The sequence below is a fragment of the Orycteropus afer genome, unplaced genomic scaffold (genome assembly GCF_000298275.1).
Source record: "Orycteropus afer afer isolate SDZICR_OR568_19922 unplaced genomic scaffold, OryAfe1.0 scaffold00040, whole genome shotgun sequence".
NCBI lineage: Eukaryota > Metazoa > Chordata > Mammalia > Tubulidentata > Orycteropodidae > Orycteropus > Orycteropus afer.
In genome coordinates, this window is record NW_006921627.1 from 3,280,810 (window position 1) to 3,299,619 (window position 18,810).

Below are 18,810 nucleotides of genomic sequence, written 5' to 3' on the forward strand. Positions count from 1 at the left end.
CCTTCCTTCCGAGGAGTGGCTGGTGGGTTTGAACCGCCAGCCTTCTGGTTAGCAGTCAAGTGCCTTAGGCACTATGCTACCAGAGCTCCCAATAATAGCATAGTATATCTAATGTTATCTAAAGACCAACTTATGAAGTGGGTATAATTTGTCTTTCATCCTTTTCTTCCAGTGACCTATGTTCTCATGCTGCCTTCAAACTTCTTGAAGCCATCAAGGCAGAGTCCTTACCAGACTCAGGCAGTCTGAACTTCTCCTGAAACCTCTGCCTATCCCCTTGAAATGTGTTCACTGATGCTCATAAACCATTCACGTTACATATTTACAATTTAGCAAAGGCTCTCTGACATATGGTTGCTTTTACATAAAGAAGGGGTGAGGATGATCATCACCATGACCGGACATTTCGTAGAATGTAGATGTTCATGTTTTACTACTACTACTTGTTGTTGTTAGCTGCCACTGATTAGGCCTCCAGTTCATGGTGACCCCACGCCCAACAGAGTGATACTCCACCCAATCCTGCACCATCCCCATGATCGGTTGGGGATTGGATCATTGTGATCTATAGAGTTTTCATCGCTGATTTTTAGCAGTAGATTGCTAAGCCTTACTTCCTAACTTGCTGTACTCTGGAAGCTCTGCTGGAACCTGATCAGAGCAACATGCAAACCACTACTCACAGATGGCTGATGGTTGTGTATCAGGTGCATTGGCTGGGAATCAAACCCTGGTCTCCCACATGGAAGGTGAGAATTCCACCACTGAATCACCACTGTCCTCACTACTACTAGCAGCTGATATTTATTAAAAACTGGGCTAAGTACTTTTCAAATATTTCTTCCTTTAACACATACAACCCTATGAAGTAAACATTTGCCCGGGGCCACCCAGATGATAAACTGCAAAGTCCATGTGTATCTGATTGTAGAGCACTGCTCTTAACCACTGACATATAACGCCTTTCTGTAGTACTGGTCCTGAGTTCTCAACTCATTCTTTAACTTCAAAGATTTCCCAAGAGTCTCTTTTGAAAGCACTCTATTCCATCTTTAAAATTCATTTTCCTCTCTTCTCCTTGTACACCCACAAAAAACCAAACTCACTTCCATTGAGTCGACTCTGACTCATAGCAATCCCCATTGGGTTTCCAAGGCAGTAAATCTCTACAGAAGTAGATTGCCTCATCTTCCTTCTGTGGAGAAGCTGGTGGGTTTGAACCAGCAATCTTCTACTTAGTAGTCAAATGCCTTAAGCACTGTGCCACCAGAGCTCCTACACCATTATAGCATAAATATCCCTCTTTAGTCTTTTATCTCTTTATATTTTACTCTCATGCCTAGAAGCTAGCAAGCCTACATTGTATGTAGGACATTTTGCTGGTATAAAGACCACTACGGTGGCATCTAGCCTCTCACTGCTCTATTATGATGCCATTCTTCCCTGATGTTGCTACATTTTGTTCACTACCAACTGCTCTGTTTCCCCCACATGCCTTCTCTTTCTAACAGAGACAGCAGACAGTACCATTGTTTTCTTGCCTGTCAATCTATCCCAGCCCTCTCTCTTGGCTCAGTGATGCATCTCCACTCATAACCTTGTTTCTCAGTAGAAACATTCTTCAAGTCTAGGTTGAGGCAAAGGAAATCTTTCTTAAAGTACGGTGAGAATATATGTTATTCTTTAAATCATTCTCCTGGCATGAGGATCAAGAAATGTGACGCCCTGTTTTTTTGTTTTGTTTTCTCGAGGAGATTTTACATGCATCCTTATTTCCCACTGATCAATTCAGACCTTTCTCCATCTCCCCTGAACTCTAGACATGCAACTAAGACACTGCTATTGCAAAAAGGTCATGGAGACAGTATTTCTGACCTCTTGTAACTTCATGAGAGGGAGACAGAATAACCTTCAGTGGCCCAAGGCTTATTCCTATGAGACCAGACATGAAAACACCCTCCAAACTTTTTACCAGTTCTGACACCAGCCATTCATCCCACAGCACTCACTACTTCTCTCCTGGGTTCGATAATTCATTGCCACAGCCACAGAGAACTCAGAGAGAACACTCATGGTTATGGGGCTCATTAAGCTAGTAACAGGTTCAGAAACACACTCAGGATACAATTCTTCAATCAGGTCAATCTCCCCTCAGCCACGCCCAAAAGGCATGTCTTTCTTTGGCCCTTGGTCTCTTGGCCTAGCCTCTGTCCTGCTGGAGCAAGTGTTACAAAGCTGTTTTAGCTTTGCTGATAGGTTCACCTGGATGCACCCCACTCTGCCAGCAAGGCTTCTGCACAAAAGCACTCAGTTTTTTTGGCTGGCAAGCCCACCACTCTGTCTTGTGCCTGTTGGTCCCACTGCCAGTCATCTCTGCCAGTCATCTCTGCTGGTTTTCTGCTATCTCTCTGCCAAGGAGGTCCAGTGCAGAGATCTTGGGTCCAAGGATATGTTCCACTCCACCTGCGGCTCTTCTCTCTTGGTGGCAGTGAGATCCTCCCTCTCTGCCTCTAGGAGGGTTCATTTTAAGCCTAGTGGGAATGAAAGTGACCAATTCCCACATTAGGGTTCCATGCACCTTATTTTCCATGGTCTTACTCCCACAAGGGCAGCATGTACCTTATTTATTTACATTACTAACAAGCTATCCAATCCCCTTGGTGGGCCACAAGCATCTCACATTTGCATAGTTCTGCCCACTCATCTGGTGGGACTCACAAAGACCATGGCTAGAAGAGCCATACCAAGTAATTCACTACACCACAGCTACCAAGGACAGTAGCAGCAACTCTAGGATATGTAGAGCAGGATTCACACACTCAAAAGCTTATGGAACCAAACAGGTTGTGATAGAGGAAGTGAGTAAGAGAAGCAGATAGTCCTCAGCATTAGGGTGGTGGGAACTATAGCAAACTAGAAAGTAATGTACCATCTCAAGGAGATAGCTAAAAAGTAATATTTTTAAATGCCTGCAACTAATCCCAGGAGTTCCTGGGTAGCTCAAGCAGTTAAGTGTTGGACTATTTAGCAGTTTGAACCTACTCAGAGACACCTTAGAAGACAAGCCTGGTGCTTTGCTTCCAAAAGTTCACAGCCTTGAAAACCATATGGAGCTATTCTACTCTGTGTACTTGGAGTCACCATGAATCAGAATCAACTTGAGAGCAACTAACAACAGCAACAAATGAATTCCAAAAATGTTAAAAACACACTTTGGGCCAGTATCTAGGCAATCAAACCTGTGGAGTCCAGGTTTGGCCTAGAGGCCTACTATTTACCATTTTGATAGAAGGCTTTTTGCTCCAAAATGCAGACCAGTAACAGATATCATCATCTCTAACCCATCCTGGTCAGATAATTGGAACACATGTTAAAATGAGTAAAACAGAAAAGCAAAGTATCCTAGATTAACCAATCTAAGACCTTTCTTCCTTTTCCTGTTGTTTGATAGTTTAGAACAAATAATTGGTGCTGGGAGAGGAAGAGAGGCAAACATAGTGTTCTTTACTAACCTTTGGGTTCTTCCAAGTTAACAGATATCATCATCTTCTGTCTTGGGCACATGTGTATGCACACACACATACCACACCAGTAGTTGCTGCAGATAGTTGGGGCAACTTCCTCTTGTGTCCCCCCAATGTCTTTTACTCCCCATGTACTGATTTTAAAGGAGCCTTGGTGGCACAATGGTTAAGTGCTTACTCACTAACCAAAAGGTTAGCAATTCAAACCCACCCAGAAACTCATTGGGAGTGAAAACATGGTACTCTATTCCTGTAAGGATTGTTGTTGTTGTTGTTAGGTGCCAATGAGTTGGCTCCAACTCATGGTGACCCTATGTACAACAGAACAAAACACTGCCTGGTCCTGAGCTATCCTCATAATCCTTGCTATGCTTGAGCTCATCATTGTAGCCACTGTATCAATCCATCTCATTGAGGGTCTTCTCTTTTTTCACTGACTTACCAAGCATGATATCCTTCTTCAGGGAATGATCCTTTCTGACAACACGACCAAAGTAGGTGAGACAAAGTCTGGCCATTCTCTCTTCCAAAGAGCATTCCAGCTGCACTTCCTCCAGGACAGATTTGTTTGTACTTCTGGTAGTCTATGGTATTTTCAGTACTCTTCACCAACACCACAGTTACAGTTCTGGAAACCCTATAAAGCAGCTCTACTCTGTTGAGTAGGGTCACTATGAGTCAGAATTGACTCGACAGCACACAACAGCAACAAATGGATTTCGGGGGCCCAGGATTAGAAGTAGTGTTCTGAGCTACTCTCTCAGATCTTCTCTCTCTCTTTCTGTCTGTCTGTCTGTCTGTCTCTCTCTCTCTCTCTCTCTCTCTCTCTCACACACACACACACACACACACACACACACATGAACACAAACATTTATTTGTCTTCTAGCAGAGAGGCAGATTGATCTGATATGTCTTCACTCACTACATCATCTTCCAAACTTCTCTATCTCTTTTCTTTCTGTTAATAGAATTCAGGGACCTCTTCCTTCTCTCTTCCTTTTGCCTCAGCCTTGAAAAATGATCTCAGACTTCTGATTTTGTCATAGAGAAAGAGTTTACATTGGACTAACACTCTAGCTGATAAAAATTATAAACACAGGACAAAATATAAAAGACAAGCACTTAAAGGCACTTGAATGTGACCAAAAGCAGGCAGAAACAGAGGTTAAAGGGGATTCAAGCCTTCAATCAAGAGAACTACACTGGGTGAAATACACATTTATACGGCTTTTTTCTCAATGGCTCTTTCAAGTCCATTTGAAATGGAACAGCTATAAGTCAAGCAGAAAGTCATGGTTTTACCTCTTGACTTGTCAGAGAACAGACTTTGGCCTGCCAGAGTATCTGTAAATGAGGGGGCATAGCCACAAATGAGGACACTACAGATGGGTTAAAATAACTACAAATTATAGATTACACTTCAACATAAAGAAAACAAAAAATCCCCACAACTGAACCAATAAGTAACATCATAACAAATGGAGAAAAGATTGAAGTTGTTAGATATTTCGTTTTACTTGGCTCCACAACCAATGTCCATGGAAGCACCGGTCAAGAAATCAAATGACATATTGCACTGGGCAAATCTACTGCAAAGGACCTCTTTAAAGTGGTAAAGAGCTGTACCAGAGCAAAGATGTCACTTTGAAGACTAAGGTGTGCCTAATCCAAGCCATGGTATTTTTAATAGCCTTATATGCGTGCGAGAGCTGGACAATGAATAAGGAAGACCACAGAATAATTTGTGCATTTGAATTGTGGTGTTGGTGAAGAATATTGAAGAAGTTTTATTCATTGCAGCCCAAAACTGGAAACAATAACCTAAATGCCCATCAACAGGTGAATGCAAAAACAAGTTGTGGTATATCCATGCATTGCAATACTACTTGGCAACAAAAAGGAACAAAGTACTTATTTGTACAACAATATGGATGGATTTAGGAGCTCTGGTAGCATAGTGGCTAAAAGCACTTGACTGCTAACCAGAAGGCTGGCGGTTCAAACCCACCAGCCACTCCTCGGAAGGAAGGTTGGGCAATCCTACTTCCGTAGTGATACTGCCTCGGAAACTCAAGGAGGGGTCGCTATGAGTCGGGGCCAACTCGACGGCACATAACAACAACAACAACAAATGGATGGATTTTAGAAACATTGCATTGAACAAAAGAGCACATACCAGGCAAAACTAATCTGTGGTTAATACACAGAAATCAGAACAGAATTTGCCTATGGTGGGATGGGATGGGGATTCATTGAAAGGAAGCAAAGAGATCTTTCTAATTGGATGGGAATGATCCATATCTTGATTGGGGAAGTGATTATATGATTATTTATATGCATTTATCAGAACTAACTGAATTATACAATAAGATCTGTGTATTTCACTGTATATACCTTTTTATTCAATAAAAAATAATAAAATAGAAGAAGAAATAAAAAAGATGATCTCCAATTCTGAAACTCAAGCCAGCTCTTTTGGTTAACTCTAGTGCCACTCTAACAGAAATACCACAAATGGGATGGCTTTAACAAACAGGAGTTTATTCTTTTACAGTTTGGAGGCTAGAAGTCCAAGTTCAAACTGCCAGGCCCTAAGGGCTGGGTGAAAGCCCCTCAACCTTGGACTTCAGCTCTGCCTCTTGCTCCTGGACCACTGAAGCTGGAGGCTCTCTTCAGACAGCTGCTGGCTGCTGAGGCTGACAAACCAACTTCAACAAGTAAAAAGGCACAGTCCTGATATTACCAAACCATACGGCGGGTCATTGATTCAAGTCCATTAAAAGTCCCAAGATGAGCCGACAATATGGCAGGCTGCTGAACAACGACTCGGCTACATGCATGATCCAAGCATGCCAAAAGCTGCAGACCATTCCTAAAGCTTCTCCTTATATACTGGAAGCAGACCACAGCCCTAAGGCAGCTACTCAGCTGCTCGTAGTAGAGTCCACCACAGAGCTGATTACCAGTCTCATTATGCGGAGTACTATACTCAGCTGCCCAGCATTCAAAACCAGGCCCAGCCAACTTGACACATAACTTTAACTACTATACAAGCCCCACCTTGGAGCACAGGTCTCTTAAACCCATCATTATTTTGCTAGCTACTAACTCCTCTAAGATATCTCCCAAGAAATCTCCCTAGATTGCTGTGATGGAGAGAAACTGGGAAGAAGGATCTAGCCGAAGCAGAGAGGCAGGAGGACCTCACCAGGGGATGAATCCAGTGCTACATATATACATACGTACCCACTGCTATCAGGTTGATTCTGACTTATGGCAACCCCATGTGTTACAGAGTAGAACTGCTCCACAGGATTCTCTGTAATCTTTACAGAAGCATTTCACAAGGTCTTTCTTCCATGGAGCTGCTGGTTAAGTTCAAACTACCAACCTTTAGCAGCTAAGCACAAACGCCTTGTGCCACCCAGGGACCTGAGTTTGGTGCTAGAAACTGCTAATTCTGGTTTAGCCTAAAGCTAGATTCCTAGGAAGAAAACCCTTCCATCACCCTCCTTTGTTTTATGCCATCCTTCTCCCTCTGTGTCCCTTACATCTTACTCCAATTTCTAAAATGGGTAAAAGAAAAGCCAGAAAGAAGTGACACCAGAAATAAGAACAACTCCTAAACCAACTACAAAACTTGATTTTCTCAATAACATTAACATATGTGTGTGGACAGGACCATCCACAGAACGCTCCAGAGCCCAGAGCAAATCACGTTCTTCCCTATACCACCTCCATCAATTAGAAACAAGCTCCCATCTTCACAGCAATGTTTTGCAAGAGATGGGGGCTCTGGTGGCATAGTGCTTAAGGCATTTGACTGCTAACCAGAAGGCTAGTGGTTCAAACCCACCAGCCACTCCTCAGAAGGAAGGTTGGGCAATCTACTTCCATAGTGATATCACTTTGGAAACCCAAAGAGGGGTGGCTATGAGTCAGATCCAACTCCACGGCAGTGTGGCAGTGCGTTGTGTTGTTGTTGTTATTACTGTTGTTAATCCTGACTTACAAATGAAAGCACTGAAGTAACTTATCCAAAATAAGCGTTGTAATTTATGATAAGTGAAGTAACTTATCTCAAACCCCACAACTTGTAAGTAGCAAAGCTGATTTCAAGCCACAGTGGTCTGATGCCCAGTCAAGGCCCTTAAAACCAGTTGTCATCAAGTTGACCCCAACCCATGGCAATCTTTTGTGTGTCAGAATAGAACTGTGTTCAATAAGGTTTTCAACGACTTATTTTTGGATGAAGATCACCAGGCCTTTCTTTGGAGATGCCTCTGGGTAGATTCGAACTTCCAACCTTTTAGTTAGCAGCAGGCACATTAACCATTTGTACCACTCAGGGATTCAAGTCTATGCTCTTAGCCACCATGATACCCTAATTTGTACACATTTAAATGAAACCTAAAAGTTGACATCTTTGAAAGGAAAAAGAAACTGTAAAAGAATGACGTAGCCTGAGATGGGGTGTTGTGGAGAGGGGAATGGTGCCATATTCTATTCTTTTTTTTTTTAAAGCATTTTATTGAGATATAATTTATGTACAGAGAAATACACTAAAGTGACATGGGTCAATGCATTTTTTTTTTTTTTTTTTGCAGTGTTCCATCCCACACTTGGCCACCAACAAAGAAAGTTTCCCTCCATATATAAACCTTTCCTTGACCCTCCACAACAATGAACTAATACTATATTTGTCCTTCTGTGATTGACTTATTTCATTCAGCATAATCTCCAAGTTCATCCATATTGTGTGGTGTTTTGCAGACTCTACATTATTCTTCCATCATACACATAATGGAATGCTATTCTGCATAGCATTCCATTATGTGTATGTACCATAGTTTGGTCATCCACTCTTCCACTGATGGGCACGTAGGTTGTTTCCATCTTTTTGCTATTGTAAATAGTGCTGTGATGAACATGAGCATGCATGTATATGTTCCTATCCTGGCTCTCATCTCTGTAGGATATATACCTAGTAATGGGATTGCTGGGTCAAATGGTATCTCTAATTCCAGCTTTCTAAGGAATCCCCATATTGCTTTCCACAGTGGTTGTATCACTTCACGGTCCACCAGCAGTGTATGAGAGTCCCAATCTCTCCACATCCCTGCCAGCATTTGTTATTTTCTGTCCCATTCAACCTTGCCATCAGTGCTGGGGTGAGGCGGTATCTCATTGTTGTTTTGATTTACATCTCTCTGATGGCCAATGATTGTGAGCATCTCTTCATGTATTAGCTGGCCATCTGAATATCCACCTTGGTGAAGTGTCTATTCATGTCTTCTGCCCATTTTTCAATTGGATTTTTAATTCTTTTGATGTTGAAGTGTTGGAGTTTTCTATAAATCTTAGATGTAAGTCCCTTGCCAGATATGTAATCATTGGCAAATAAGAATTTGTTGCTGTCATTTTTGTTATGTGCTTTTTCATGGTGTCGATTTCTTTGTTCCATATAATTTTCTATGCTGAGCTCATTTTGTTTATGAATCGTGTTATCATTTCCTTTGTTGCTATTGTTTTAGTATTTGCTAAATATTTGTGCTGGTCCTCTTTTTGATTTTGATGTGAAGGTTTATCCTTTTTCTCTGAGGTTATACTTTTCTTCCCAAGTTTAGAACAGTCTGTTCTATCTTGTAGTGTCTTGACTTCCCTACCATCTAGAAGTTCTGTAACAACACAGTTTTTTCCCTCTTTTGGTTTGTTGTTGTCCTCATTTGCCAATTGATGTCTCTGGTTCCCTGTTTACAATCTTGTAGATTTATTTACTTTGGATACTTCCATAGCTGGGTTGGTTTCTGGGTTATGTCATCATGTGTGTTAATGGTCAGTTGTTGTTGGCTGTTGTTGTTTCTCTGTCCAAAGGGCTCCCTTTAGCATCTCTTCTAAGGATGGTCTAGTTTTCACAAATTCCTTTATAATTTCTGCTTATCTGGAAATCTCCTAATTTCACCATATTTGAGTGGCAGTTTTGCTGGGTACATAATTCTTGGTTGGAAATTTTTCTCTTTCAGGGTTTTGTATATACCATCCCACTGTCTTCTCGCCTGCATGGTTTCTGCTGAGAAATCCAAGCTTAGTCTTATTGGTTGCCCCTTGTAAGTAACTTTTCATTTTTCCTGTGCTGCTCTCATGATTCTTTGTCTTTGGTTTTGGTGAGTTTGATGATGATATGTCTTGGTGATTTTCTTTTGGAGTCTATCCTGTTTGGGGTTCACTCCTGAATGGATATATTCTCATCTTTCATATCAGAGAAGTTATCTTCCAACAAATCTTGGACAATTTTCTCAGTGGTTTTATTTTTCTCTTCCTGTTCTGGAATTCCAATGGCACGTAGGTTATTCCTTTTGATGGTATCCCACATGGACCTTAGGCTTTCTTCATTTTGTTTGATCTTTTTTATGATTGATCCCTTTGCAAAGAAGTATTCAGGTATTTGTCTTCAATCTCATTAATTCTGTCTTCCATTGCATCAGTTCTACTCCTTTGCCCTTTCAATGTGTTATCTATTTCTGACAATTTAATATTAATCTTCTGGATTTCTATCTGTAGATTTTAAATCATTTATAATTTTCCATTTATTTTGTCATTTTGTTCTTGTATTTTCTTATGAAATTCCTCTAGGATTTTGTCTGTGTTTTCCTTGATCTGTCTCCCAATCCTTTGAAGATACCTAAATATAATTCTTTTGAATTCCTCATCAGGTAGTTCCAATGCTGCATCTTCCTCATGGATGTGTTTTGGGTCTGTATCTGGTCCCTTGTTTCTCCTGCTTTATCTTGTTTCTTTGTGTGGACTGTGATGCCCTATTGTCTCTGAGTCATTGTGACATGCTTGTGTTTATATTTAATTGGTGATTGTACTTTGGAGTGACTTGCCCATGATTTTCGTTTTCTTTATTTTGTTTGTATCTTATCTACGCAAGCAAGGTATTGTACTGTGCTCCTCTATTCACTAGTTGACAGCACTTATACACTCACCACCTGTCTCCTTTCCTGTTGTCAGCCTCTTGTATGTCCCTGCTGACCCTGGCAAACAGAGCCTATTCTTAGGTCCCTGGAATCCAAATGAGAATGCTATCACTTTAAAATCCAAAATGATTGTCACTTGGAAAGATTCAAAATGGCCGAGCCCTTGGTCACTTTAAATATCCAAAATGGCCACCACTTGTAAACATTCAAAATGGGTGTGCCCTCGATCACTTTAAATGTCCAAAATGGCTGCCACATGTAAACAATCAAAATGGCTGCACCCTCAGACAGTGGGAAGTCAACAGCTCAGGTTATCTCCCTCCTTGCTGTTTCCCTTCCTAGTCATAGGCTACCAGAGCAGTTCTCCCTGCAGCCCTTGGTGACCAGGCCTGATCTTTAGGTCAGTTCTCAGATCCTAACACCACTTGGAAATATTCAGGCTGTTGGTCCCATCAGAGTAGCTGACAGTTCGCAGCTCTGACCATCTCTGTCCTCACTGTTTTCGTTCAGATTTTTCCACTAGTTGGTGCCTAATCCACTTTTGTATAGTTCCTTTCAAAGCTCAGGGCTCCAGGCTTATCTTCATTATCTCTGTCAACTGGTTTTTCTTTTCTTTGATAAAGAGGGTCTGTGTCACTTGTCTGCCTATTCCTCCATCTTACTGGAAGTCGCCCCATTCTCTCTTAGTGGATTGTATGTAGATGAACTCTAGAAGTTGTTAGCCCCAACTGGTAGCTTCTTCTTTGATCTCATGCTGACCCCAAGGCATTGTCTACCCCTGCACTATATAAAATATGGTAGCTATTAGCTACTTTGGCTATTTAAATGTACATCTATAAATTTGGGAGCTCTGGTAGTATAGTTCCTAAGGCACTTGACTGCTAACTAGAAGGCTGGTGGTTCAAACCCATCAGCCACTCCTCGGAAGGAAGGTTGGGCAATCTACTTCCATAGTGATATTGTCTTGGAAACCCAAAGAGGGGTCGCTATGAGTCGGGTCCAACTCGAAGGCACATAACAACAACAACATATGAATTTAAATTATTTTGAAATTTAATTTAGTTCCTCAGTCACACATTTCAAATGCTTGGTAGCCACATGTGGCTAATGGTTCCTATAGTGGATAGCACAGGTCTAGATCCTAGTCCTTAAATCTAGGCAACCTCCAAAGAGTTGTAGTTTGCTGGGCCTTGAGATGATTCAGCTACAGGTTGTTAATAACATAAGGCATGTTAGCAGTGCTCAAAGAAGGAGGTAAGAAGTGAAGGCAGTGGTACAGAGGTCATGAAAACTCCAAGGGCATTAGGTGAGCAGTCAGTTGGCATGGTTAGGCACTCTTCTCTCCAGCAAGCACTCTTCTCTTTTGGCTCTTTCAGAAGCGAGTCCTTTTCTTGACCAATGACTACTTCTTCACACATATCAATGACACACCTTTCAGGTAAGGGACCCACGTTTTATTTGCAGAGGGTGTGGGAGGTACATGAAACATGAATGCCAACAACTTGGGGTAGAATTTTAAGTTTTGGGGTTAGATTTTGTCATCCTTAGTTGGCAATGTGTCAGCATTCAGGACACTTGAGGTCTAGACCTGTTTTGCCACTGTCACCTGGTGAGCAAGAATGCAAGCTCTAGAGTCAAACTACCTGGGTTTGAATCCCAACTCTACCACTTACAAGATTTGTGACTTTAGTCAAGTTACTTAACCTCTCTGTGCTTTAGACTTCCCAGCTGTAAAATGGGGTAATAAGAATAGCAACTCTATGAGGTTGTTGTTTTAAATGGCATAATCTGCTCAAAACTCTTAAAGCAATGCCTTATTGTGAAATAAAAGGATCAAATTTTAAGATACTTGGGTTTCTTCAAACTCTACAAATATTTGATTCTAAGCCTTATACAGATTAGAAACAAATGGCTCTTATTGTTGAATTACCTCATCTCTCTCTGAAACAATGATTCCCAGCCCTGACTGCTCATTAGAATACCTGAGAAACTTAGTGAAAATACAAGAGCCCAGGACCCATCCAAACCAATTTAATTGGAGTTTCTAGGGCTGGGGACTGGGACTAGGATCTTTTAAAGCTCCATTAGTGATTCAAATGTTCAGCCAAGGTTGAAAACCAATGCTGTACCAGGAGAGGAAGGCATGGTGGAACTCGCCAGGTGGGAAAGGAATTTCCTATTTGTGGGACATTTTCTGAGACATGGAGCCCTTTCTACATGTCAGGGGGGTCCCTATGAGGTTCAAGATGTGTCTTGATTAAAGTGGGAGCCAAGAGGGCTCTTGGTCTACAGAATCGCCTATTAGTCCTTCTCAGGATGAATGGCTAATGGAAAAATAGAAGTGTTGCCTCAGTTCTAGACAGGACAGCCTATGAGGCCAGAACAAAAAAAAAGGGGGTTTGACATGCATGCCATATCTCAGGAGCATAAGAAGCTTGTAAACTTAGAATGAAGGAAGGACCAAGGAGTAGACGGGGAGATGGATTGTCATGTGCTGTGGATGTGTGTGTGTGTTCTCTGTTCTCCCCACAGTTTGGGAGTGGTGCTATCCCAGGGCCATGGAGAATACATCCTCCTTGGAAACATGTCAGTAGAAGAAGGTATGTCAGCTTAAGTTCTGATGGATAGTATAGAGGAAAAACTGGATTCTCCTGGGATGTTGGCCAACACAAGCCCCAGAGTGGAGTTTGTTTGACTACCTCCCAGGTCTTGGGCATGAGAATGGGCTTTCAGAGCAGCGGCTACCTGAAGAGGAGGGCTCTGTTTGTCCTGGTACCCAGCCTTGCAGGGTTGGGTAGTCAGTCCTGCAATAACTGACAAAGCATGACAATACAGAGTCCAATTCTGGGAGGTTTGGCTGAACCAGAGAGGGAGGGCAGTCAAGGGAATGTGTTGCTTTGAACAATGCCATCTGTTCTGGTCACCTAATGCCACTCTGACAAGAATATACCACAAACGGGATGGCCTTAAACAGGAGTTTATTCTCTTACCATTGGAGGCTTTAAGTCCAAGTTCAAAGTGTCAGGCTCTAGGGGCTGGGTGAAAGCTCCTCAGCCTTGGGTTTCAGCTCTGCCTCCGGCTCCCAGCCCACTGAAGCTAGAGGCTTTTCTTCACTCAGACAGCTGCTGGCTGCTGAGGCTGAGAAGCCCAAGGTTGACAAGTAAAAAGGTACAATCCTGATGTTACCAAAACACACAGCAGGCCATTAATTTAAGTCCATTGTAAGTCCCCAGGTCGGCAGACCATGGCAGGCAGAACAACAACACAGCTATATGCAGGGCCCAAGCATGCCATAAGCTAGAGACCATTTACAAGGCTGCTGCTTATATACGAGAATTAGGCCACATCCCCAAAGGCAGCTCCTCAGCTGCTCACAATAGATTCCACCATGGAGTTAATTACCAGTTTCATCACAGGGAATACTACATCCAGCTGCCCAGCCACTCAACCAGGTCTACTTAAGTTGACACAAAACATAACCACCACACCATCAGAAGACTAAAACGGGGGATAAGAAAGAGAGAAGACTAGGAAGAATAAGGTGGTTTGTGGGAAGTGAACCAGAGAAGAATGGTGGGAAATGGAGGAAGAATGAAAGAGAGAGACTCCAACTCCCTGTCCCAACCTGTCCCTGACTTATAGCACCCTGAGTACCTTGAGAGAACAAAACCTACACCCAGGGTTCAGGGATCTCACAGGAAGTCCTTAGATGATCTGGTCACTATTCTACTTAACACATTCCATCTCTCTTTACTATCTCTCAAATGCATCTCATTCCTCCATCTTTCTGCCACCATTGTAGTCATTGTCATTTCTCTCCTGGACAACAACAATGGCCTCCTAACTGATCTCCCTCTTTCCTTCTCTAAACTTTAGCCAGAGGGATCTTTATAGAAATGTCAGATCTGATCATGTCAATGCTCAAAGATCTTTGATGGCTTTCTGAATTTTTTCCATTCCTCCATACACTAAGCTTCCAGGCCTTGCCATATGCTATGCTCTCCCCCAAAATGCTCTCCTCTCCATCCTCCACTCTTCTTATAGCAGCTAACTCTGACCCAACCTTCAGGTCCCAACTTAAGTGTCATTTTCTGGGAAGCTGTCCCTGGCAGGTACCCTTTCCCCCACCCAGTTTGGGTTAGGTGGCCAGCTATGTTCTCCCATATAGCTATGCTATTTGCCCTTTCATAGCATGTGTCCTTGTCTACTGGGACACTCTCTCTGTCTTCCCCTGTCTCCAAAATAATCAAAATCCTTAGGCCTCCATTATACCTTCTTCCTTCTTAGGCTTTTCTTCCTCTACCCAGGTGTTCCCAGGTTAGATTACTCAAAGGAAAGAGGATGCTATATTTTACCCATCTCTGTGGTGAGATGGGCCAGAGGTCAGGGACTTGGAATCATGGAATTAGCTGGGCTTACTGAGGAAAGGAACCTCATCCTTTATCAATTTGCTTTATATCTATAATATTCATGGCTCCATAGATGCCCCCTTCACCTTTCATCATCCTTTTCTTTAATTTAGCAAAACTCTGATTGGGCACCTATTCAATATTGAGCATGAATAAGTGCTCAAAAAAGCGTTTCTTAATTTGTTCAGTCAATCAACAAACATGTGCTAAGCACATGGCCAATGCAGGAGCCGTGCTGGGCAATGAGGCTGCAGAGATTACATAAAACAGACACAGCCCATCTCCAGGCTTATCTCTGACCTGCCATTTAGCTCAGTTGGGTATAGTAAAGCCAATTAGACAGAAATTGCTGATTTCAAAGTGTTAGCTACTGGGAGAGATCCTAAGAAGAATTAGACAGGGCTTCCTTATGGAGCTGCTGTGAGTGGAATCATTAGAACATGACCATAATAACTAAAATTCAGCTTGAAAAGGTGTGAGTGACATGAAAGAGAGGAAGAGATGACATCTGGCCAAGTAGATCATTGAAGACATTGTGTTTGAACCTTGAAGAAAATGTGATATTTGGACATGAGACAATGGAGAGAACAATCATTTCAGGAAGTGGGAGTAACATGGATAAATACACAGTCCGTGATTGAGTCCATACACTGAGCTAAGGACAGTGCCTAGACAAAACAAAGAATAAAATCCAGCCCGGTCTAAAGGCGCTCACTGTGTAGCTGTTTTTTAACAGTGCAAGGGGTAAACTCTGCTAACAGTGGGCATGTATCGTAATGAGTGTAAACTCTGATTTCAGGCCTGCATGACCTGCTTCACCCGGATCTGACCTTGGCCGGTGAATGGTAAGCAAGAAAATCACTATTCATGAGGAGTAGAGGATGAGAGGAAAATGGCGGAATATTTGGAAGTAACTCTGGTTCTTCTGGATTCCAGGATCTACTGCATCACAGATATTGATCCAGACCACCGGAAGCTCAGCCAGCTGGAGGCCATTGTCCACTTCTTGACGGGGAAGGACCCAAACCTGGAGTGTGAGTGCCACCTGCCCACTGAGGCCTCACCTCAGGAACTTTTCCAATGAAGTCCTGCAGCTCAGGACTTTGCAGGAAGGGTAGAAGGCTGTCTTGTGGTACTATTCCTCAAAGTCATGGGTGGCCATGGGTGAACAGGGGGATTTCCAAAGAAACAAGGCAGAGACAGGCTTATTATGGGGCCAAGTTGGTATGTAAGCTTCTTGGAGCTGTCGTGACATGAATGTGTCACCATGTCAGGAACTGAGATCTCTTTAAGTCTTTGTCCACAGAGCACTGTTGGGACTCAGAAGACAAACTCACACATATAAGGGCACCAGCCCGTTAGGTCTGTCTTGATCACCACCTAACATAGGGCTCCAGGCGAAGAGCTGACACCCTGCACCCCAGAGTCCTTATATCTACAGAGGAGAATATTAGATCAAATGGCCTATTAAAGTCTCTGAAGCTGTGATTATTTTTTAAATCCTCGTTCTCAGGCTAACCCTAAATTCCCCTGCACTAAGGCAAATGGTGAAATCATTGGGTTACACCCTCAGCATGGTCCTTCCTCTTCTTTGTTAGAAGAAGGAGCAAGTCATCACGTAACATAAGCATCCCTCCCACAAGAAGACTCTGCCTCCTATGCTGGCCCAGTAGGGCATTTATTTGTTCATTCATTCACTCCATCAATATATATTCACTGAGCATATATTCTGTGCCAGGCTCTGGCCTAGGCATGGAAGGTGAAGACAAAACCCAAAGAAACAAGGCCCTTGCTTTCATGGAGTTTATAATCTAGTGGAAAAGGTAGAGAGTAAACAAGCAAACATATATAGACACAGATAATTACAGATTGTGAAAAGTGCCATAATAGGGAGCTGTGAGGGAGAAAAATGAGGTCTGTTTCAATTAAACAGATGGTCAGAGAAGACCACCTCTGTAAGGAGTTATCACTTAAGCTGAGAATAAAAAGAGCCATCTATGCAAAGTGGGAAAATGAGCATTCAAACTAGGGAGCAGCATGTGTGGAAGCTCTAGGCAAGGAGAAGTTTGGCAAGTTCAAATCCACAGGACTGACAAGAGACCAACATGTTATGAGGGTGATGGGCAAGAAACTTGTAGGTGAGAGCTGAGATGGAAGAGACAGGTGGGGTCCAGATCCAATGTCACAGAGGTATTCTCTTAACTTCATAGTATGTTAGAACTAGAAAGAGTCCTAGAAACATTTATTTTTAGTCATGTATTTTGGAATTGAGGAGACTAACACTGAAGGAGGTTAAGTGACTTCCTCAATTCATGTAGATGGTTTTACATGTTCCAGGTACATGCTTGAAGCATAGCTTGTTCCATGAACTTCAAGGTTCCTTCAAAGGACAGATGAGCTATGTCCATATCATGGATGAAACAAGTAAATTAGTCTTTCATTTTGCCCTCTCATCTTGTTTACCCAGGTGATGAAGAGCTGATACGGGAGGTGCTGTTTGACGCAGTGGTGACAGCTCCCATGGAAGCTTACTGGACTGGGCTGGCTCTCAACATCTCTGAGTATGTCCCAGGATGGGCCGAGGGTTTGGAGAAGGTTCAGGCCCCAGGATTCTTTTGGCTGAGTCAAGGACCCTCCTACCACCTGGCTGGCAGCTCAGAAAACCACCCACATGCTCTTGGCCTGAGATCAATGGTGATGAAGGCGGTTAAGATGTGGGCAGAGTGAGAATGGCCTTCACACAACCCCAGTAAAGCAGGCCTCTCAGCAAACCTTCCACACACAGCCTATTGCTGCTGACCTCTCTCCCCTTTGTAAAAATGCCAAGTGCAGGTCCCCTTACAAGTTAATGGATATGGACCTAAATACCACTCCTCCCAACATAGCCCCATCCTGAGAACCCTTCTCTCTGGGTCAGGTTCTACCCATGAGGGTTCATCAGCCAAAGTGTAGTGGTGAGAACAGTTTAAGCAGATCTTAGCCTTATTTCCAGCCAGTAGAACCATGATACCAATGAAGTGCAAACTTTACCTTTCTATTGTTAGCTGCATGCCTACTAACCAAAAGGTTGGAAGTTCAAGTCTACCCAGAGGCACCTTGGAAGAAAGGTCTGATGATCTAAATCAGCCATTGAAAACCTTATGGATCACAGTTCTACTGTGACACACATAGGGTTGTCATGAGTCAGAATCAACTCAACAACACTTAGTTTTATATTTCCTCACTCCTTTTGTTGTCCATTTACTTGGTACTAGAGTAGAAAGTCCAGGTAAAAAGAAGATGAATGGCATGTGTGTGCATTGGAGGGGCATGATGTAAGATATTAATAAGGTTAAGAATACAGTAAGGAGCTCTAGTGGTGTAGTGGATAAGGGACTTGACTGCTAACCAGAAGGTCAGTGGTTCAAACCCACCAGCTGGTCCATGGAAGGAAGACTGGGCAATCTACTTGCATAAGGATTTACAGCCTCAGAAATTCCACGGGGGTCACTGTGAGTCAGAAATAACTCGATGACAATGAGTTTGTGTGTGTGTGTGTGTTTGGTAAGAATACAGTAGACCAGGTACTATTCTAGATGCTTATAGTATATCAGCCCATTTTATCTTCCCAACCCTACAATGTAAGTTATCATGATCCCCATTTTATAGATGAGAAAACTGAAGCATAGCAAGATCAAGCAACTTGCCCAAAGTCATGTGCCTAGTAAATAGCAGAGCTGGAATAAAAACCCAGGTAGCTTGGCTCCAGAGTCTAAACTCTTAAGCCTTGTACTGTTCTGCATCATTCCTTAGATCAGTAGGTTTGGAGAGAAAGTGCACACTCTTCATCTTTCCAGGTTCATAGATGAGCCACAGATGATTGTAAATGTTGAGAAACATTGAGGAGCAAATATT

At 42.6% G+C, this 18,810-nt stretch overlaps 1 protein-coding gene across 1 annotated transcript in view; it reads left to right on the plus strand.

Annotated features, from left to right (window-relative positions):
• CACNA2D4 (calcium voltage-gated channel auxiliary subunit alpha2delta 4) overlaps window positions 1-18,810 on the plus strand; it is a 162,810-nt gene that overhangs the window by 63,080 nt on the left and 80,920 nt on the right. Inside the window, exons 19-23 of the mRNA XM_007937030.2 lie at window positions 11,884-11,945; window positions 13,040-13,107; window positions 15,716-15,761; window positions 15,853-15,950; window positions 17,384-17,477. Coding sequence (XP_007935221.2) covers window positions 11,884-11,945; window positions 13,040-13,107; window positions 15,716-15,761; window positions 15,853-15,950; window positions 17,384-17,477 — 368 coding nt within the window. The remainder of the gene's footprint in view (window positions 1-11,883; window positions 11,946-13,039; window positions 13,108-15,715; window positions 15,762-15,852; window positions 15,951-17,383; window positions 17,478-18,810) is intronic.